This window comes from Lemur catta, chromosome 1 (assembly GCF_020740605.2).
Source record: "Lemur catta isolate mLemCat1 chromosome 1, mLemCat1.pri, whole genome shotgun sequence".
In the NCBI taxonomy this organism is placed as follows: Eukaryota; Metazoa; Chordata; class Mammalia; order Primates; family Lemuridae; genus Lemur; species Lemur catta.
This window is the reverse complement of record NC_059128.1, coordinates 268,655,132-268,678,280: the sequence shown is the minus strand read 5'-3', so window position 1 is coordinate 268,678,280 and position 23,149 is coordinate 268,655,132. Positions and strand designations below refer to the sequence as shown.

Below are 23,149 nucleotides of genomic sequence, written 5' to 3'. Positions count from 1 at the left end.
TAATCTAAGATCCAGCCATGGTCAAATTTTCCCGATATCTCATTTCAATCATGTCTGAACCTTACATTTGCTTCTTAGGCCTTGTGTCTTTTTTTTTTAATCTAGCACTAACCTGCCCTTTCCCCCCTCCACTCTTTATTTTCACCTTTCATGCCACTGACTTGTTGCAGAAACCTGGTCAATTATTCTGTAGAATAACCCATTTTGAGTTTGTCCATGTGCTCCTTTGTAGTGCCATTTAATCTGTGCATCTATCCTCCTACTAAATAGAAGTTAGCTTGCCCAGAGGTTTGACTTAAGTGAAGGTCATTTTCTTTCCTTTTTTGTTTTTTGGAGGGATAGGCAAGAACAATACATAGGGAGTGTGATGTGCTTCCAATTTTATCACACAGTGTTTGGTTGTCCTACTTTCAATGATCCTAAGATAAATCAGTGTTTCAAGTGATAACGGATTGATCCTTCCATTGTAAAATTCCCATCAACATTTTGTGTACTGTTTTACCCATTAATAATCATATCCTGAATTAATTACATGTTGCAAGATGATCATTATGTTCTATTATTTTTTCTATTATCTATTATCTTTGCACATTTATTAGCTTGAATTCTATAAAGAAGAATGTTTCCTTATTAATTAAGGCTATGTGGTTACACATACACTCATAAAAGAAAGCAGGATATGAAGTTAATTCTTTATTCTGATTGCTAAATGTCAGAGTTAGGGGTAATTGAACTAGTTAATTCTAATGGTGACCAAAGAGTTGTGATTGGTTTTTTTATTGATTTTTCTTTTTAGTATCTTTATAATTAGTGCCTTTAAAAAAATGCATTCAATATCTTTTTTTTTTTTTTTTTGAGACAGGGTCTCGCACTGTTTCCCGGGCTACAGTGCCATGGCGTCAGCCTAGCTCACAGCAACCTCAAACTCCTGAGCTCAAGCAATCCTCCTGCCTCAGCCTCCTGAGTAGCTGGGACTATAGGCATGTGCCACCATGTCTGGCTAGTTTTTTTCTATATATATTTTTAGCTGTCCGTATACTTTTTTTCTATTTTTTTAGTAGAGACAGGGTCTCACTCTTGCTCAGGCTGGTCTCGAACTCCTGACCTCGAGTGATTCTCCCACCTCAGCCTCCCAGAGTGCTAGGCTTACAGGTGTGAGCCACTGTACCTGGCCAACATCTTTTTTTTTTAAGAGATAAAGTCTCCTTCTGTCACCCAGGTTGAAGTGCAGTGGTGTCATCATAGCTCACCGCAACTTCAAACTCCTGGGCTGAGGAATTTGAAGCGATCCTCCTGTCTCAGCCTCCCAAATTGTTGGGACTACAGGCACATGCCACCATTCCAAGCCAATTTTTTTTATTATTATTTTTTGTAGAGACAGGGGTCTCACTGTGTTGCCCAGCTGGTCTTGAACTCCTGGCCTCAAGCAATCCTCCCACCTCAGCCTCCCAAAGTGCTAGAATTACAGGAGTGAGCCACTGCAACTGGCCATGTTCAACATCTTTAAATCAATTGCATTCAGCATATATTTTCACTTTTGATTCTTAAGTTGCCTCCAGTTTGGCCAAAGGGAGACTTTTCATATTGATTCCTGTGTCCTTTGGACATATTCTCATTAGTTTTTGGCAGCAGACTTGCTTCTTGGGGCAACAAAATGTCCCAGGCTCATCTCATACATGCAAAACCCTAAAAGTAGAGTCAGATGTTCCTCCAAAGACCCTAGTTACTGTCAGTGTGGAATGGTATCTAGGCATCACATTCTGTATGCTAGGTATGCTCATTTTTATGGGGTTGTAGGATAGAGTATATCATTATTCCTAAATCCCTTCCACTATTATTGTATTATTGTTAAGACCTCTTGGCAGGCAAGTACACTTCTCCACCCCACTGTCAGGTTTGGTTGTGTGATATACTTTGACCAACGGACAAACATCATGTTAAGTGGAAGACTTAAGAGCCATTGCATGGGTCAGCTCTGTCCTTTGCTTTTCCCTAGGTCACAAGGACTATCTATCTGTCCCAAATAAGGCTACATGAATTCATACCAATATTTCTAATTTAAATACAATGCTATAGGACTTTTACTTAATTTTTAAAAACTTTATACATATATCTTTTTTCCTACACTAACAATCTTGATTTCTATGTATATTAGTACAATTACTGATCTGCATTATCCTGTAATATAGTTTCAAAATAACAAAACCACTATTTTAAATTACTGAAGTTTAAAATATATTTGCAGCTATATTTGTCCTTAAAATATATTCTACCGTTCAGTGGAATATTATGTTTTAAGTTCAGATTGAAATAATTCTTTCCTGTCTGTGGTTATATCACTGATTTTATATACACTAAGTTCATTTCTTTCAACTTGTTTTCAATTTTTAGAGATGGCTATTTTAGTGGATTTTATATTTTAGAATAAAACATTTAAGTTTTCAAAATCAAGTTTAGTAAGAGGCATCTGTTCCATTCCAGTCCTTTCCACTCATTGTTAATAGCTTTCATTTAACCTCCCAGTGTTTTCTTCTTACACAAAATGTAGCATGTTGCATTAGACTCTTCTGTACCCTGCTTTTTTCACTATTATATCTTAGAGATAGTGGTACATAGAGATTATCCACATTCCTTTATATGGCTATGCTGCATACCATTTTGCTATTTATTCAGTCAATCCTCTATTGTTTTCAATCTTTTTAGAATAAATAACTCTGAAATAAATAATACCATGCATAAATCATGTCCTATTTTGCACCTACAGCTTTAGACTAGGCTCTCAATAGTGGGGTTGATGGGGCAACAAGCAGATTTTTAATTTTTCTACTTATTGCTAGTTCCCCTCCATAGAGTTGTATCATTACACAGACGCATCTGCAGTGTGTAAGAACTCCTGTTTCTGTACAGCTTCAATAACAGAGTATGTGGATGGGATGAGTCGTGCGGTTTTGCCAAGGGAAGTAATGCTGTCTTTGGGACAGTTTAATTTGCATTTTAAGTTACATTGAGCAAAGTTTCATATTTGTAGACTCATTTAAATTTTTCTTCTGTGAACTCTCTGAATTTTTTTGTCTTTTATTTTGATGTTTATATTTTCTTTTCTTTTAATGAGTTGGTTCTAAATGAAGTTGGTCTAATTTCTGGACTTTATATTTTCTTCCATTGGTCTGTCTACTCATAGACCCCACAGTGTTTTAATTATAGAAGCTTTATAAAATGCTGTAATATAGGGCTACCACCACCTCATTTTTGCCCTCCCTAGTGTATTATTGTTTATTTCTCCATTATCTCATTCATTTGATATTTATGCTATATATTTTTATAATTAATGTAATATATTGACACAGAAATGTATGTATATAGTTTACAACCAAAAACTTATGTTGGGCCCTGTATTCCTTTAAAAAGTAGTAATATATGTAATCAAAAAAGTTTGAAGATCACTACTCCACACAGGGTTTTTCGAATATTCCAACATCTTCAGACAGCTTTTCTAGGACAGCAGCACAACAGAGATGAGATTCTTAGGCTGTATCTCATTTTGGCATCTGCCTAATGCTGAACTAGGAGATGATACACTTGGATGGAAACGATGGGTCACCCGGAATCCAGGGGAAATTTTTTCAATGCTAATTGAGCAGGTGTCAAGAACACCTAGGAAAACTATCTTTGGTTTGGACATCAAGATCACTTTATCAGGCTCTGCTATGGTTTGAGTATGTCTCCCAAAATTCACATGCTGGAAATGTGATTCCCAATATAATGGTGTTGAGAGGCAGTAGGACCTTTAAGAAGTGTTTAAGAGATTAACGCCTCTCTCGTGGGACTGGGTTAATTCTCACGGGAGTGAGTCCTTGCTTTCGAAGGACTGGATTAGTTACTGAGAGGGAGCATGTCGCTATAAAGCGAGGCTGCACTGCATGTTTTGTCTTTTGCATGGACCTACCTGCTGCTCCCCCAGGCGCTCCCATGTATGATGCCACCTGCTATGTTATGAAGGCCTCACCAGGGGCAGCTGCCCAATCTTGAACTTGCCATTCTCCAGAAACGTGAGCTAAATAAACTTCTTTTCTTTATAAATTATCCAGTCTCAGGTATTCTGTCATTGCAATAGAAACAGACTAAAATAGGCTCTATCTTCTCATCTCTCTTAATGAACTTTTGCCCACGATGAGATATGAATTTCAATGCTATCAATAGAGTGGCAAAGAAATGAGACCATGATGGGAAAGTTTGGAGTCTTCTGCTCCAGGGAGTACTTTTATGACTAATATCCTTTGTTCTGTTTTATCTCAGGCAACCTTTGAAAGGCATATATTGTTTGATTCATCTGCATTTTTAATCAATACTTACTAATTCAGGAAAAGCTTACATGCTTTTAGGATATTAAGAGGCATCAGGAAATCAGCAAAATTTCTGAAAATTCTATAAGGCAGACCAGTCTCTACATTTCCTTGTAACTCTAGGGAGGTCATAGTTAAAAAGAGTAGAAAGTTCTAAGAGCAGAAACATTATGCATTTGTTTAGAACTATTAATTTTACCTGTGTCCTACGGTTTTTATTACTAAAAAGTTATGTAATTTTTTGAAGCTACAAAATAAATAAATAAACACTAAACTCCAAGTTACTTAATTCTATTTAACTAATTGTTAAACTAACCACTGTGTGCCAGGCAATACTCTTGGCACTAGGGATACGAAGATGTACTATCTCTTCCCTCAACAAACTCACAATCCAGAGAGATATACCTGGAAAAATTATAACAGTATAGCCCCGTGAGTGACATAAGAGAACCAGGAATATGCCAAAAGCACTGGACTATAATACAGTAGACTTCAGCTTTGAGAAATGGATGAGTTGAAAAGGCGTAAGAGAAGATGTAAGGAATTTTAAAGTTAGACCTTCAGAGAGAAATTGTATTTGACCACATGGAGAACATTACAACAATAGCAACGACAACAGAGAAGAATGGAGGCTGGGAAGAACTATTATATTTAGGTAAAATGACATAGATGTTCACTCACTTATACACACACACACACACACACACACACACAAGAGTACAAAAGTGCCTAGCTCATTTTGGGACCAAAAGCATCATATGGGCTAAGCACAATGATTCCATGGCTCCAATATGCTTATATAAAAATTTAATATTTTTATGACATAGATGATTATGTGTTTATATTATTGAACAAATAGACACTTGAGTTATTCTTTATTCCATTGTGTCAGTTCTGCCTCTGATTAGAATACATTCTTATTTGAAAGTGCCTCTAGAGCATTTTTTAAAACAAACACCATTCTCCTTTTTCAAATTTAGCCCTTTCCCATTAGTTCCACATGTTCCCTTTTTATTTGTGGTCATTGCTTTTCTTTGGTCTCCTTTAAAAATAGCACCCATTTGCACTTGTCTGTGAATCTTAGTGGCTGCTAGAGTCTCTGTCCTCTCTGGGTTTGGCACATATGTTCTTCTCCTTCAGACTTTTTAATTGGATCTGGCTTGGAACTTTTCCCATTCCAGATTTGTTCACTGGTTTGAAAGTTTATTTCCATTTTGTTAATCACTTTGGTTCACTGTTTTTGGTGATTCTAGTTAGAAGGTAGCTCCCACTGCATTTTGGTACAGCAGTTTTAAATGGTTCTATAAGACGTTATCATAAGTCCTGCTGTGAGATCTACCTCTGGGTTGTGGCTTAATTGCTAACAAAAATATACTAATTTTTTGTAGGAAGCCACAGAACAGTATATATAATATGATTTGCTGGAAGGTGCAGAATAGTAAGCATAATAAATTTTGATTTTTACTTTTAAAGAAACTATACAGGTATGCTCATATATACTGGAACTATTTCTTTGCCAGTTTTCTAGAACTATATGCAAGAAACTTAAGAGTGGGTTACCTGTGAGGCATAGGAGTTAAGAGGGCTGGAAAAGAGATTTACGTTGCATTTTATAAGCTTTCTGCGCTATTTGAATTTACCTTATGCATATATTATTTTCAAATGTATAGTAAATGTGTTTAATAATTATTCATTTTTATCTTTGGTTTTGTCCATAGTAAAGTATTTAGCAAGTTTCACAGTGTGAAGAAAGCTAAGACTAAAAACAGCAGGTGACTGCTTTGACAAAATGAGAGCAAGTAAACTGGAAAAACTGAGCATAAAGGAACAGACAGGGTTATCTTCTTTCTACAAAGATAAAGACAAACCTGTTCCAAGTTGTCCCTGCGGAAAATTTTGACAATCAAAATAAAACAGAAAATCCAACAAAACAAATAAAAACTTGATGCTAATGACATAAGAGCGAGAAAAGCAAGACTCTCTAGTAAAGAATCAAAATTCCTGTTTGTTACAAGGATTCTTGCTTAGGACTTTTTGAGCCAAGACAGTGGACAGTTAAGAGTGTAGCCCTTGAAATACTTTCATAGGACTAGGTCCAGTACGGTTCTTGGCGTCTTTGCTCATAAAATATAGGAACAATTCAAACTGGAGAACATTTCCTGCCCACTCACTGGCCTGAAGATTCAAAGAGTAGGGTTTTGTGGTCCTGCCAGCATGCATTCATTTAAACACACACATTCATCTTCTCTCTCTCTCTCTCTCTCTCTCTCTCTCTCTCATGCATGCATGCACTCACACACTTAGGAACATAGAAGGCCACTCTCATGCCCATCGAATCAAATCAAACAACCCTCCTAAGGGTGGCAACTCAGGGAAACTCTGGAAACACTTTAAAACAATACTGAATCTTTCCCAAGGGTGGGAAAGAGAGAAATATTGATAGAAGATAAATAGTAACCCAAAAAGCTACTGTTTCATGTATATATATTGGGAGCTGAAGAGAAAATTGAAAATGTGGCACACCTGGTTAAAAAAAAGTCCTCCAAAACCAAAGAGCTCTGATTAGATTTAATTAACTGCATTTCAAGACAGTCATGCACCACATAATGACATTCTAGTCAATGACAGATGGCATATATGACGGTGGTCCCATAAGATTATAATGGAGCTGAAAAATTCCTATTGCCTAGTGATGTCATAGCACAATTATTAATATCTTTTTAAAAAAATAATTTAGTACAGCCTAAGTGTACAGTGTTTATAAAGTCTATAGGAGTGTACAGTAATGTCCTAGGACTTCACATTCACTCACCACTTATTTACTGACTCACTCAGAGCAACTTCCAAGCCTGCAATCTCCATTCATGGTAAGTGCCTTATACAAGGTTATCATTTTTTTAAACTTTTATGCTATATTGTTATTGTATCTTTTCAAAGTTTGGATATGTTTAGGTATACAAATTCTTACCATTGTGTTACAATTGCCTACAGTATTCAGTACAGTGCCATGCTGTATAGGTTTGTAGCCCAGGTACAATAGGCTATACCAGATAGCCTAGGTGTGTAGCAGGCTGTACCTACTAGGTTTGTGTAAGTATACTTTATGATGGCACAATGATGAAATTGCCTAATGACACATTTCTCAAAATGCATGCCCATTGTTCATTAAGTGACACATAACTATATAAGACAATTCTTTGTGGTGATATGTATATATCTAATTATGTGTGTGTGTATGTTTCAATAAACTATATAAAAGAAAACTAAATAAAAGAAACTATATAAAAGAAATAAACTGTATAATTGCCTGGACCACTCGAATAGCACCTAACTGGTCTCCCCACTTCAACTCTCTAGCACCCCAACTCTTCCATTCTCCATATCCAACCAATGTGTTCTCTTGAAATGCAAATCTGACCGATACTCTGTGATAAAACCCTTCCATGGCTTCTCCAGTTTTCTAAGTGTGCTATACATGTCAACACATTTAATTCTTCCCCAAATTCTATGGGGTCAGCACTATTATGGGGATTATCACCGTTACAGATGAGTAAAGTGACACACACAGAAATTAAGTAACTTGTGCAAGGTCACACAGCCAGTAATAGCACAGAGTTCAGCATCAGAGTACTTGTTCTTTACCACTACACTGTGCAATTTGAAATACAACTCATAAAAAATACAGCTTTATATTGAATTATATATATTATATACATGAATTATAATTTAAAAGTAAAAGTTATCATTGCTCCAAAAGATCTAGAATATTCTTGGCCAAAACAATGATTATACTGCTGTTGTGCGTACCCTAATTTTGGTTGGCATGGTAGGCAGAATAATGGCCTCCCCAAAGATGTCCACATCCTACCCCCCAGAATCTATAAATACGTTACTTTACGTGGTAAATGGGAATTAAAGGTGTAGATGGAATTAAAGTTTCTAACCAGCTGACCTTGAAATGGGTAGAGTAGCCTGAATTACCCAGGTGGGCGCAATGTAATTACAAGGGTCCTGATAGGCAGAAGGAGGAGGCAGAAGAGAGAGAACTGGAGGGATGAGAGCCTGGCATCATGGGCTTAGGAGCCGGGGGCATGGAGCCATGAGTGGGCGGCCTCTAGAAGCTGGTAAAGGCAGGGAAACAGATTCTCCCTTAGAACCTCCAGAAGGAACGCTCTGCTGATATCTTGATTTTAACCCAGTGAGACCTATTTCACACTTCTGACCTCTAGAACTTTAAGATAATAAATTTGTGTTGAATTGTTTGTTTCTGCAGCAATAGGAAACTAATGCAGTTGGGTTGTTTTCTTGAGTTCTAGCTTTGTTAACAGTAACACCATCCAAGAAAACAGTGTCCAGTTTTAATTTTTCTTCTTCTGCTTTTGCTAAAGAAAGGAGTTGACTTAGGTTCTGATTCCCCTTTTCCAACCTCACCCTCATCTTCTCAGAACATTAATCTGGCAAGAGAGGTTTACTGGAGCATTGACTCAGCAGTACTACCGCTATATTTCTATGGGATGGGAAAAAATGTTATTTTAAATAACAGCCTTTATAGCTTTCTGATGGTCTGACTTCAACAAACACAACAGCTCTTGCTTCCCTCACTCTAATATGTCTCCACCAAACAGGCCCATAGGAGGAAGCCAACGCAATGGAAACCATGGTGGTGAACATCTGTAAGCTCCCATGGGCTCCTCTCATTGCACTCAATCATAGGGAATTCACTGTGCTCATTAGGCTGAAGTTTCCATTTTTGACTTCATCCTTTTTTAATGTCACTTCTGTCACAGTCTTGAAATGGTTGTCAAGTGCCTCCACCAACCCAATTTGACCTTTCTGTCCATCAGATAATTGAGACCATGCCAGGATGGAAGTTCTCTCCAGCAAATTGACTATGATGTTTGGTTCTTAATGATTACAGAAGGAAGAATTTTCTGTAGCATTGGTTCCCTGGAGAGGAACCAGTTCTGCCATAGAAGCAGAATCTTACAATTTTACAAAAGATACCAACTGCTCTTTCCCACCACAGTCCTTACCAGTTGGTGAGAGATTACAGACCAGGCCAAGTGCCTGACTCGGGTTCCAGTCCAGATCTGACGATCAGCTGCAACCAGCCAGGCAGTGTCAGGAACTGCTCTCGTTTATACTCAACTCCTTGGCTCTGAGAGATCCCAAAAACCATGCAATGCCCACCCCACCCCAACACTGAGCACTTATTCCTGTTATTTTTTGAGAAATCAGCTTAAATCTCACCACAGAGAAATCTATGGTGTTATGTAATCCCACATAGTTAACATGCAGTTAGGACTTCATGATTTATATTGCAATCATTAATTCCATCAATACATAGTTTTACCTACTCTACTCATCTGTACCCCATCTGCTATGGTCTGAATGTTTGTGTCTCCCCCAAATTTATAGCTGAAACTGAATCACCAATGTGATGGTATTAGGAGATAGGGATGTTAGGAAGTGATGAGCAGAGTTCTCATGCATGGGATTAGTGCCCTGACAAAGAGACCCCAGAGACTGCCTTGCCTCTTCCACTACGTGAGGATGTAGTGAGAAGACATGATCTACGAACCAGAAAGTGGCCCCCCCCCCCAGATATAGAAGTTTGGACTTCCCAGCCTTCAGAACCGTGATAAATAAATTTCTTCTGTTTAAACTACCCCATTTAGGTATTTTGTTATAGCAGCCTGAATGGACTAAGACACCACCTAATCAACAAGTATATATTTATACCTGCCCTATAGTTATACCTGCCTTAACCAGGCACTTTGCCCAGCACTGGACATATAGTGGTGAGCTAACATCAAGAGATTCCTTCCCTGATGGAGTAGGAAAGAAAAATATAATTGAACTAAACAAAAAAATGTCCATCCATCAATAGAGACTCTGAAATCATAGTTTAAATAACAGGAACAACAAAAAACAGCACCATATGACCCAGCAATTCCACTGCTGAGTATATATCCAAAGGTGGGGAATTTTGTATATTATAAAGATATCTGGACTCTTATGTTTATTGCAGCACTATTCACAATAGCCAAGGTTTGGAATCCACCTAAGTGTCCATCAACAGATGAATAGATAAAGAAATTGTGGTACATATATACAATGGAATATTATATAGCCATAAAAAGAATGAAATCTTGTCATTTGCAACAACATGGATGGAACTGGAGAACATTATGTTAAGTGAAATAAGCCAAGCACAGAAAGACAAATCTCACAGGTTTACACTCATATGTGGGAGCTAAATATTAAAAACGATTGATTTCATGGAGACAGAGAGTAGAATGATGGTTACCAGAGGCTGGGAAGGGTATCCAGGAGAGGGAGATAAAATGGGGACAGTTAATAGATGCAAAAATATAGTTATCTAGAATGAATAATATTTGATAGCACAACAAAGTGACTATAGTCAACAATATGTTAGGGTATATTTCAAAATAACTAAAAGAGTGGACTTGGAATGTTCCCAACACAAAGAAATGACAAATGCCTGAGTTGATGGATATCCCAATTACCCAGAATTGATTAATTCACATTGTATGCCTGTATCAAAAGAACACATGTACCCTACACAGATATACAACTATTATGTACCCATGATAATAAAAAATTTTTAAAAAGCAATTCTCCAGACTACTAAGATATAAAAATGTTGATAAGTAGCAAAAATAAAAAAAAATGAAATAAGCATGATATTTTACATGATAGGATTAGTACAAAAGAGAGGTACAATTATATTTGGGAGGAATATTGAAAAGATGAATATGAGGCTGGGTGTGGTAGCTCACACCTGTAATCCTAACACTTTGGGAAGCCAAGGCAGGAGGACTGCTTGAGGCCAGGAGTTCAAGAACAGCCTGAGCAACATGGTGAGAGCCTGTCTCTACAAAAAACCAGAAAAATTAGCGAGGTGTGGTGGCACAAGCCCATAGTCCCAGTTACTTAGGAGGCTGAGGCAGGAGGATTGCCTCCTGGGCTTAGGAATTTGAAGTTGCAGTGAGCTATGATAACACCACTGTACTCTAGCCCAGGGCACCAGAGTGAAACCTCATCTCAAAAACAAACAAACAAATAAAATGATAGGTATGTAATAACAGCATAAGAAATCCACTAAGCCTTTAATAAATAAAACAATATTGGATTATAACCCAAAGTACAAAACAAATATTTCTGAGCCCATACTGACAAAACAATAAATGAGAAAATAAATAAGTAAATAAATGGGTGGGGGAGAGACACATCTCTCATGAAGATGAATAATTTATAAAGATACTCTACCCTCAAGGAGATGGAACATAACTGTCCTTCTTTAAGTATAGGTTATACATAGTGACTTCCTTCCAAAAAATATAGAATAGAAAAAAAAACCGAATAGTTAACCTGTGGAAAAACCTGACATACACTACACTATCTCAGCCAGGTGATCAAGATTAACACCAACAGATAAGTCAAGTTTATAATATGTTCCCTGGATACGCTGTGATGAAAATGACACTTTACCTCTATGATCTTCCTCAAAAAAAGCGAGAACACCAGTATAGTCACGAAAAAAAATCTGAGATATAAAAATTGAGGGACGTTCTACAAAGTACTCGACAAGTACTCCTCAAACCTGTCAAAGTATAAGAAAACAAGGTAAGTCTGAGAAACTACCACAGCCAAGAAGAGCCTAGGGAGATATGACAGCTAAATGTAGCGTGGCATTCTGGACGGGACTGGAACAGAAAAAAGACATTAGATGAGAATGAAGAAAATCTGAATAAAGTGTGCCATACTAACATAAGATATTAACAACAGGAGAAAATGGGTGTGAGGTATATGAGAATTCTCTATACTAACTTTGCAGTTTTTCTTTAAATCTAAACTGTTTTAAAATTTTAAAAGTTTATTTAAAAAAAAAAAGACAAAGAAAATACTCTTGCAATGCCAGACCTTTTGGCATTCCAGGAACAATACAGACAAGGTCCCCAACACCTCCAAATTAGTTACCTATAGCTGTGGTCCCCAGCTCCCAGGCTGCTGACTGGTAGGTCTGTGGCCTCTCAGGAACCGGGTCGCACAGCAGGAGGTGAGCAGTGGTAGAGCAAGCAAAGCTTCCTCTGTGTTTACAGCTGCTTCCCACTGCTCACATCACAGCCTGAGCTCCGTCTCCTGTCAGATCAGTGGTGGCATTAGATTCTCATAGGAGCTCAAACCCTACTGTAAACTGAGCATGTGAGGGATCCAGGTTGCGCAATCCTTATGAGAATCTAATGCCTGACTGATGAGCTGAGGTGGAGCTGAGGTGGTGATGCTAGCGCTGGGGAGTGGCTACAAATACAGATTATCATTAGCAGCAAGGTTGGACTGGACAGAGACCATAATAAATCAATTGCTGCAGACTCGTATCAAAACCCCATCAGTGAGTGTCAAATGACGATTAAGCTGCATCTGGTGGAGGGCTTTATAGTGGCAAGTGAGCATCTTACTTCAATTATACAGCTGCATCAGGTGGCAGGCTTTAAATCAGAATTTGACACTTAAATTTTAGTCCTTGTGTGGCCCTCCCATTATTTTATTTATCACTTTCATCTGCGTCTCCTTCCCATACCATGCACTTGTCTGTTTGGTAAACCCACAATCTAACCTTAGCAAAAATTAGTAAAAAACAAATGTTGCTGGAGAGCTTCTTTGAAAAGGGGGAAAGACCCAATGATGAGACAGCAGAAGACTCTAAGACTGCCAACAAAATGAAAGCTGCATTTAAAATACCAAGAGTCCTACCTAAATTGGCTTCATTGCAACAGAGGTGATTCACATTCTCCAAGCTCACTTTGTATAATATGTGGCAACCAGCTATCCACTGCTTTGCCACACGGAGACCAAGCATCCTGCATTGAAAGACAAGGCTTTGGAGTTCAAAAGAAAAAAATGTGAACACAAAGAACAGAAGCAATTATTCAAGGCCACCACTTCATCAAATGTGTCTGCACTGAGAGCATCATTCTTAGTGGCTAACCACATTGCTAAAGCTAATTAAGAAACCCTTTACTATTGGTGAAGAGTTGATCCTGCCTGTTGCTAAGGACATTTGCTGTGAACTTTTAGGAGAGGCTGCAGTTCAAAAGGTGGCACATGTTTCCTCTTTTGGCTAACACCATAACTAGACAAATTGACGAAATAGCAGAGAATATTGAGGCACAATTGTTAGGATTAATGAGTCACTCTGGTACACAATCCAGGTTGACAAGTCTACTGATGTTGACAACAAGGCAACAATGCTTGTTTCTGTGGGATATATTCTTCAGGAGGATGTGCATGAGGATATGTTATGTGCACTTTTGTTGCCAATCAACACCACACCTGCAGACCTAGTCAAGTCTCTGAATGATTACATGTCAGGAAAACTGAATTGATCGTTTTGTGTCAGTATATGCACGGATGGAGCAGCTGCCATGACTGGACAGCTTTCTGGTTTCACTACTTGGGTCAAAGGGATCGATTCTTAATGTGAGTCTATGTACTGTGTCATCTATAAGGAAATGCTGGCTAGCCAAAAAATGTCACCTAAACAACATTTTGCAGGATGTGATTAAAATTATCAACCACATAAAAGTATTAGGTTATTAAGTCTGAAATGTCCAATTTCCTTAAGTACTAAATTAGACAGCTACTATCTCTGGCATTTCATTTTGACATTTCTTGTTTTATTTTTATTGTGAAGGTACATCCTCATTCTTTCAGAAGCACATTTTGGCTTGTGATTATCTTTCAAATTTTCTTTTAGAGCAATTTTTGTGAAACCATGGGTAAGTCAAAAATTCATGTTATTTTTTATTATGAGTTCTGTCGTGGAACCAATGCAGAGCAGACGGCTCGAAATATCAACCAAGTATTTGGGAAGGATGTGGCTAATGAATGCACAGTACATCGATGGTTTGAGAAATTCCATTCTGGTGATTTTAATCTTGAAAATGAGCCACATGGGTAACCTGACACCAGGGTGGATAATAATGAGCTGAAAGCTGTAGTGGAAGTGAATCCACCTTAACGTACACATGAATTAGCAGCAAGGTTTGACTTTACTATTCCGACAACATTGGACCATTTGAAACACATCAGCAAAGTAAAGAGGCTGTACAGATGGGTACTGCATGAATTAAAAGAGCATCAGAAGAGAAATTGTCTCGAAGTTTGCCTTTCTTTGCTGTCGACATAAAGATGAACCATTTCTACACTGTATTAAGTGTGATGAAGAATGGATTCTTGTTAATAGTAAAAAGCATTTGGCATGATGGTGAGTGAGATAAAGATGAAGTGCTAAAACACAGTCCAAAACTGAATATTCATGAAAAAAAGCTAACGGTGTCTATTTGGTGGTCCAGAGCTGGTATTATCCACTAGAGCTTCACAAAACCTGGTCAGTCCATTACAATGGATGTCTACTGCAACCAACTGGATGAAATATTGAGGGTGCTTATGGTTAAGTGACCAAGATTGGTCAATAGAGACAGGCCAATCCTCTTCCAAGACAACTGTCGACCACATGTCGCACAAACGACGCTGCTCAAACTACAGAGGCTGGACTTAGAAACTTTCTGTCATCCACCATATTCACCAGACCTTGCACCAGCTGACTACCTCTTCTTCCAGGCTTTGGACCACTTCTTGCAATGACAAATATTCAAGTATCAACAAGCTGTGGAAAATGCCTTTCGAGATTTTATGGCCACTCACTCTCCAGGCTTCTTTGCTGCTGGCATAAACAAGCTACCCCTGAGATGGCAAAACTGTGTCAATAGGTTATGTGCATACTTTGACTAATTGTACTGCTTCTTGTTTGAGTTATAACAAAATAAACTTTTGATTCAAAATCAGACATTTCATGTTTAATGACCTACTACGTGCCCTTAACTCACGTGTGTTCACACAGCTCTGTGAGGAGACGGACGCAGAGCACATATGACTCCCTTATACATAGAGGAGGGATGGCTTCTAAAGGTAGATCACCAGCCAGAATTTTTGAGTTACGAGAGCTGCTCCAGAGATTTCTTTTAAAAAAACAGTCACTACTGGCAGCACATTTCAGTGACACAAGGGGTCATAAAACTTGCTTACTTGTGTGACATATTCAACCTGCTCAATGAACTCAATCTGTCACTTCAGAGGAGAACAACAACTGTGTTCAAATGGGCAAATAAAGTGGCTGCATTCAAAGCCAAACTGGAATTATGGGGGCAAGGAGTGAATATTGTGATTTTTGACATGTTTCAAACATTACCAGAGATTTTGAAAGAGACTGAGCCAGGGCCTTCTTTCTCCCAGCTGGTGTATGATCACCTATCTCAGATTTCAAAAGAGTTTGAGCATTACCTCCCAACCACAAAGACCCCAAACTGGGAAGGAATGGATCTGAGACCCATTTGTGACCAAGCCAGGTAAATCGACTTTGTCCATGCTAGAAGACGATCAACTGCTTGAGATTGTAAATGACGGTGGCTTTAAAAGTATGTTTGAGACAACTTCAAATATCCATACGTTCTGGATTACAGTCAAGGTGGAATATCCTGAAATTGCCACAAAAGGACTGAAAAAAGCCTGCTTCCATTTCCCACATCCTATCTTTGTGAAGCAGGGTTTTCTGCAGTGACAGCAACCAAAAGGAGATGACAGAGTAGACTGGACATAAGCAACACACTTCAGGTGTCACTGTTTCCCATCACCCCTAGATGGGACAGTCTAGTTGCAGGAAAAGAAGCTCAGGGCTCCCACTGATTCTGCATTATGGTGAATTGTATAATTATTTAATTATATATTACAATATAATAATAAGAATAATGAAGTGCACAACACATGTAATGCACTGGAATCATCCTGAAACCATCCCTCCCACCCCACCCCTAGGGTCCATGAAAAAACTGTCTTACATGAAACCGGTCACTGGTGCCAAAAAGGTCAGGGACTGCTGCCCTGTAGGAATCAGGGTTAGTAGAGCCAATGTGTTAGACTAACACAAAGTTTGAAGAAGAAGTTATTTGGCTTATTCATCTAAGCCTTTGTCTCTTAGGTATTTCTCTGCTACAATTTCAAACTAAGAATGTATTGTTTCTATTTTGATGTCTGAATAGCAGAGGAAAATAATTTTCTCTGTTTTTAATTAGTGACCATTCTACACTAAAAGTCACAGTCTTTTTTATTTGAAATTTAGGATTTCAGTGGAATACATAACTTTCTCAGCAATTTTGTTACAATTCCTTCAACCTACCTCTTTGTTGCTTTTCAGCACTGTTCATTTTTTCTCTGTGTGTTCAGTAGCTACGAATTGTTATTTCGAAATTGCATAAGGGTTTTATTGTGAAACTTTGCCTTCCTAGTTTGATCTTCCATAATATAGGTCAGCACATGTCCCTTCCCTGAGACAATTTGCACCTTACTCCCCCACAAAGGGACATAGCTCGCATCACTTGGGCAGGGAGAGCGTGAGAAAATACCACTGTAATGCAGTACTAGACACTCATCCGGCAGGTTATTTTAAGTATTATAAGTATTATATTACCAAAACTTGAATAGCAACAATAATAACTCATTTTACACCAAAGGGAGAAAAAAAAATGAAAGAAGAGAAAAAAGAGAGAACTAAAGAAAAACGGGGAAAAGGGGGGAACTGAAAGAAAAAGCAAAAGCAGGACTTCATTGCTGGAGGTCTATTGTATTTTCCTCCATTTTCCTTAAAAAGTTAACGCGAAGAAGAGAAAAGAAAACGCAGCGTTCCCAGGATTTTAAATCCCATGAGCCCAGAAGTTGTGAAAATCCTGTTTAAAATCATCCCGGGAAATTGGCTTTGGGACGACGTCTCCCAGCTACTGGATCAATGGGCTCCTGCATCTTTCTAACAACCGTCCCGTTGGATGTCCCCTGAGGACACAGCAGCTGGCTAGAGTCGCCAGATCAGACTTCTCTAACTGAATGTAGATTAGATGTGCAGGTGGAAGGGATAAGAGTAATTCTGGCTCAGCAGCCACGAACTGCCCCCACCCCCGCCGGGCAGGTGCTCCGCCTGCCACCCGCACAGCTGGGACGCCGGGAGGCAGAGACCACGCAAACGACAGGGCCCCCTCCTGCCGCACCCAACGCGCGGCCGGCCCCGGCCTCCCTCCGGGCGACGCCGCCGTCCTGGGATCTGGGCATCTCCTGAGTGGTTAGTTCTGCATTCTAATCACGCCCCTGTGTCTTTGAAACTTACCCCAACTTTACAAGAAGATGAGAACCGGCTAGTGGGGAACTCTTAATTTTCTCCAAGTAAAACTGACAGAATCAGACGCTACTGGCAAGAAACCCAAGACCTCCGGCTCCGCGCCCCGCACTCGCCCGCACCCCGGCTCCCCGGCCCGCACCCGCCCGCACCCCGGCTCCCCGGCCCGCACCCGCCCGCACCCCGGTTCCCCGGCCCGCCCCCGCCCGCACCCCGGTTCCCGGCTCGCTGGGGGCAAAGTGGGCTGCGCGCCCGGACCCTCAGCCCGCGGCCGTCTGGACGCGGTCGCCGAGCGCCACGCCGGGGGCTGCGGGTTCGGGGAGTCCGGTCCGAGCAGGAGCGGGCGGCGGGGCAGGGGGACCCGAGCAACTTACAGCCCAGGGCGACCACCAGGTAGCGCAGCAGCAGCAGGAGGAGGCGGTGGCGGCTCCTCCTCGCCATCTTCCCCGGGCCCGAGCCGGCTGCTCCGCCGAGGTCGAGGGTCCCGGCCGCAGGAGCGTGGGCGGCCGGCGGGGGCCCTTGAACTTCTGGGGCGGGGGCGGGGGAGAGAGGCCGGGAGGGGAGGGGCGGCTCTCGGGGGGACGTCAGTTTCCCCCTGCCCGGGGCGCCTTCCCGGCCGGGTTGCCGAGGGCAGGTAGGTCCTGCTGTCCTGGGCTGGGGGGCTCTGGGCTGCTCCTTTAGGGCGGCTGGGGTGAGACGGGGAGGGCGTGAAAGCCGGACGAGGTGTCCGCGGGGTCCTAGTGAGGGGACAGCAGGAGGCGAGCTGCGGAAGGGACAGCCCTGGCGGGTCGTCCCCCGCCCGCGCGCCGCTGGGATTGATCGGCTTTGTGTCTGGTCTGGCGCGGGGCTGCCAGCTGTCCCCGGGGCGGGAGCGCGGGCGGGCAGAGGGTGTGCGGGGGACGGTGGTGTGTACGGGTGGGGAAACTCCTCCCGCTTTGCCCCAACTCCTTTCTTCCCCTCCTTGGCTCAAAAGTTCTTTTGGCTTTTCAGCCTAAGGGTGGAGATTTTTGGAAAATTTCTGCCCAAGGGGCGAAGCTGAAGGGGAGGCCCTACGAGGAGATGGGTTCGCGGGCTCCGCCTCGGACTCGAGAAAAAAAATAAAAAATATATAAAAAAAAGCAACCAAGACTCGTGCTGGAAGTCAGGTCTCAGATTTTAGCGACAGCCTTGGTCTCTTCTCCATTTAAGCTTTTTGCTCGTTGGAGAGTTAAGGTGTGTTCTGCGTTCTTTGCTTTTTCAAGTCTCAGAGTTGGAAGTTCATCTAACGGTGTGAAATATTTATCATGTTTCTTTCCAGTTACATAACTGCCTGTGGAGTTTTCCACATGTTAAAACTCTACAGCTGCCCTTTGTCAGGTTTATTTTTGGTCTACGGTGCTTTTAAAAGGGAAATCCATTATGAATGCACTGTTGTGTACTTTAAAATTGACCCGCATTTATATTGGACAGACTTACAAAGGCTAAACTGGCAATTTTTATATTTGCTCCTAGGGACCAAAAATGTTTGGTGTATTCAAGAGTATTGATGGGTCTGAAAAAAGGACGTTCCCAGGAGAAGAAATTGTTTTACATCTGTTTGGTTTTTTTTTTAAGGTAGAAAAATGGGCAAAGTTCTGTATACAAGATAGTTGATTTAGTGGTGTACATATAAAGAATTCAGCTAGCTCAGTGGACAAAGGCGACTAGAGTTTAGCTATGCAGAGCTGAAAGGAATGAGGCATCCCTGCTGTTGCCTTGGTGACAGTGATGAAAGCTTAGTACCCATGGGGGGAGGGGCAGAGGACCCAGGGGGCCCAGAAAGGAAAGTCAAAATAACAAAATGTTAGAGCTCATACTCCAGTCAAGCAAGAAGAAGGAGAACAGATTTAACAACAGGCTTATGCCAGTTTTTCTGGGCAGCAGTAAGAAAGATTTGATGCTTAAAAAGAAAAGTTGATGGCATCCTCTTTTTTCTCATTCTTGCTACAATTATATGTCCTTTTTACTTCTCCCTAAAGATACAGAAAAAAGGCATACTTGAAAAAAAATTCTGTGACATCCTATGTGGGTAACTGACTCACTCAATTATTTGCCACCCAGCCAAGGCATTTGTCAAATGACTACCATGTGCCAGATGCTGGAGGACAACAGTGAACAGGAATTGAGGCTTTGCTGTTAGCAAGCTCACAGTCTTAAGGAGAGAGTCTCATTGGGAAAGACCTCTAATACCACATAATAAATGTTACAGGAGGACAGAAAATAACAGCTATTTTTATTGCACGCTTTCTCAGTGGGAGAGGCTGACTAATGCAGTATCTAATCTCCCAAAAATTCTGTAAAAGAGGAAATGTGATCATTCCCACTTTACAGATGAGAAAACTAGGCTGAGACATGCTAAATGGCTTGTCCAAGGTCAATAAGGGGATGTTCCTTCTATTGGGGGTAGGGAAAGGGTTTTCTTCATTAGACCTTGAAAAATGGGTTAAATTTTGAAAGGAAGGAAATAAAGGAAGGGTGTTCTAGATAGAGAAAAGAGCAGTATCAAAAGCTGAGACATCTAAAACTATGGCTTGTTTAGGAAAAGCAAGGTTCTGCAGCACTAGAGTACATGTGGAATTGGGATGGGGGTGGTGGTTGTGGTAGAAACAGAAAAGGAGGTTGGATTATGGTCATTCGATGTCGTATTACCGACTCTAGACCTCATTCGACAGGTAATGAGCTTTCTGAAAGCAATGCGATAGGAATATATATAAAGGCCCATATTTTAGAACCATGCAGTTCAATATGGTAGCCTGATGATTAGAGATGTTGAACATTTTTTCATATGTTTGTTAGCCATTCTTATATCTTCTTTTGAAAAATTTCTATTCATGTCCTTTTCCCACTTTTTGATAGGGTTGTTTGATTTTTTCTTACTGATTTTCCTGTGTTCTAAATAGATTCTTGTTATCAGTCCTTTATCTGATGTGTAGTGTGCAAAACTTTTTTCCCATTCTGTAGGTTGTCTGTTTACTCTAGTGACTGTTTCTTTGGCTGTGCAGAAGCTTTTTAATTTAATCAGGTCCATGTCATAATCACTTGGACTCTGTAAGTTTTGTCAGGCAAACATTAATGGGGACTTGGTGTTTTAGGGGATCTTCCCAGTCTTTTATTCTTTGCACCCATTCTAATTCTCAATTAAAAGTAATGTTGAGGAGGTGTTGAGGCACATTTCCTAAAACAAGCAATAAAGGAAAGGGCTGGGTTTAAATGGAGTGACTTCTCACCACATCTCAGACTTGATATTTCTGTGTTCGTTGGGTTATTTTTCCTTGTGGGTGTGGAGAAGGTGCTGGAAAGTGTGCCCACACTCTGCAATTTAGAGAAAAGAGAGAAAGAAAAAAAGTCTCCTATTTCCAGAACCATGTAAATTCCCAAGTGTCTCTCATAAATTTTAAACTCCTGTGGATAAAATTAAAAGTCTTTAATTAACAGGGTCCCCATTACCTAACTCCTTTTGTCCCTCACTATTACCTCCTCAGATCATTTTCTGATAGAAGCCTGGTTTCAGCACTCCATCCTGATGTGCCCACAAGCACACTCATGCTGTGCCCCTCCCACCCTACTATGCAGCCAAATAAACCTATTTAGAGAAGCTCATGTTGTCTCCAACTAGCACTTTACTTTACTGTCCAAAGTGATGTCCTTCTTTAGGGATGTTCTAACAATACAGTACTCAAAACTTCCAAGAAAAATGAACATCTCATTAGCCCCATCTGGTTCTAATTACTATAAGCAGGAACATTCTTTCAGTTCTCTACTTCTAAATTACTTAACATCACTAAGTTAGTTTCACCTGCCATTTAAATGAAGGTCACCAGCAATCAATAAATTAGTTTATTAATGCTTGCTTTATTTTTTTAAAGCATATTTATTATCAACTCTATAGTTGGTTTCTTTATTGAATAGTAATTAGCAATTGAATAAGAAATTAGGAAAATGTGAACATTTTTTTTTTTTTTAGGCAGGGCAGTGGTGTCATCATAGCTCATTGCAACCTTGAACTCCTGGGCTCATGCGATCCTCCTGTCTCAGCCTCCCCAGTAGCTGGGGCTACAGGCACATGCCACCACATCCAGCTAATTTTTTAATTTTTTGTAGTGAACATGTTCTTTTTTTAAATTGAATTTTCATAAGGGAGGAACTAACAATTAACAAACATTTCCCAGGGTCAAACAAAGGATAGACAGGCCTCAATTAGTCTAGAGCCATGAAATCATAACAACTAAAACTTGAGGAAAACTTAAAGATAATTTCCAACTCCTCCCTCCCCCATTCCTACCTTCCTAATTTTACAGTTAAGAAAAATGAAGACCAAAGTGGTGAAAGGGCTTATTCAAGCTCTTACAGCAAGATAAGCAAAGAGCCATGCCTGGAATGAACACCAGTTATGTCTTTTCTGTGCAGTCCTCAGAGCAGCATAGATCCTTCTATATGTGCTGGGAAAGGATTTACCTTTTTGCAGATAACTTGACCCAAGTTATACTTTATTTTCCCCCAAAGAGTCCTTGCCTAGGACAGCTATACTTAATATATGTCCATAACTAAACAGTGAGTAGGGAGGGTGGAAACTCTCCATTATGTTGCAGTGAGCTATGCAATCTAACTTAACATCTTGTATCTTGGGTGATATAATCCAGATGAGAAAATGCTGAAAGGATTTGAGATAGAGCCAGTGATTCTTCCATTTGGTCCCTGCTCTCTAGAGCACTCTTAAAGATAATGATGATGATGTTAATTGTTAACGTCTATTAAGTGCTATATGCTGGCATTATGCAAAACATTTTATAGGCATTATCAAATAAACAACTTTGTGAGGAGTTACTGTTATATTTCCATTTTACAGATGAGGAAACAAAGCCTTAGAAAAGTTAAAAGTTAAAAGTTCCTGACCTAGGACTAGGAAATAATTGAGCCATATTTAAACCCAGGTTTGTCTCACTTCAAGACCCATGTTCTTAACCACTGCTATAGTCTGAATGTTTGTGTTCCCTCAAAATTCATATGTTGAAACCTAACTCCCAAGGTAATGGTATTAAGAAGTAGAACATTTGGGAGGTGATTAGTTCATAAAGGTGCTGCCCTAATGAATGAGATTAGTGCCATTATGAAAGAGGCTTGACAAAGCTTATTTGCCCCTTCCATCATGTGAATATGTAGCAAGAAGGTACCATTTTTGAAACAAAGAGCAAGTCCTCACCAGACATCAAATCAGCTGGCACCTTGATCTTGGACTTCCCAGCCTCTAGGACTGTGAACAATAAATTTTTGTAGTTTATAAGTTACCCAGTCTAAGGTGTATTGTTAAAGCAGTCTGAAAGGACTAAGACAATCACTGAGGTATCTGAAAAGAAGGAGTCCAATGCAACGCATTTCTATCTTCTAGGAAGAAGAAAAAGCCATCCTTAATGTTGTCACTTTGTAATGACAATGTCATCTTCATGTGCTTGACACTTGATATTTTGAAAGTTCTTCCATATGCATTTTCTCTTTGGAGCTCTGCAACAATCCAATGAGAGAGCTGGGAAGGGTATAATTATGC

The 23,149-nt window shown here is 40.1% G+C and overlaps 1 protein-coding gene across 1 annotated transcript in view; it reads right to left on the bottom strand.

Moving 5' to 3' along the window:
* Positions 1-18,537, bottom strand: part of JAM2 (junctional adhesion molecule 2) — a 60,865-nt gene extending 42,328 nt beyond the window's left edge. Inside the window, exon 1 of the mRNA XM_045540487.1 lies at positions 17,964-18,537. Within this exon, the coding sequence (XP_045396443.1) occupies positions 17,964-18,030 (67 nt within the window). The 5' untranslated portion in view covers positions 18,031-18,537. The remainder of the gene's footprint in view (positions 1-17,963) is intronic.
* Positions 18,538-23,149: the final 4,612 nt, after the last annotated feature.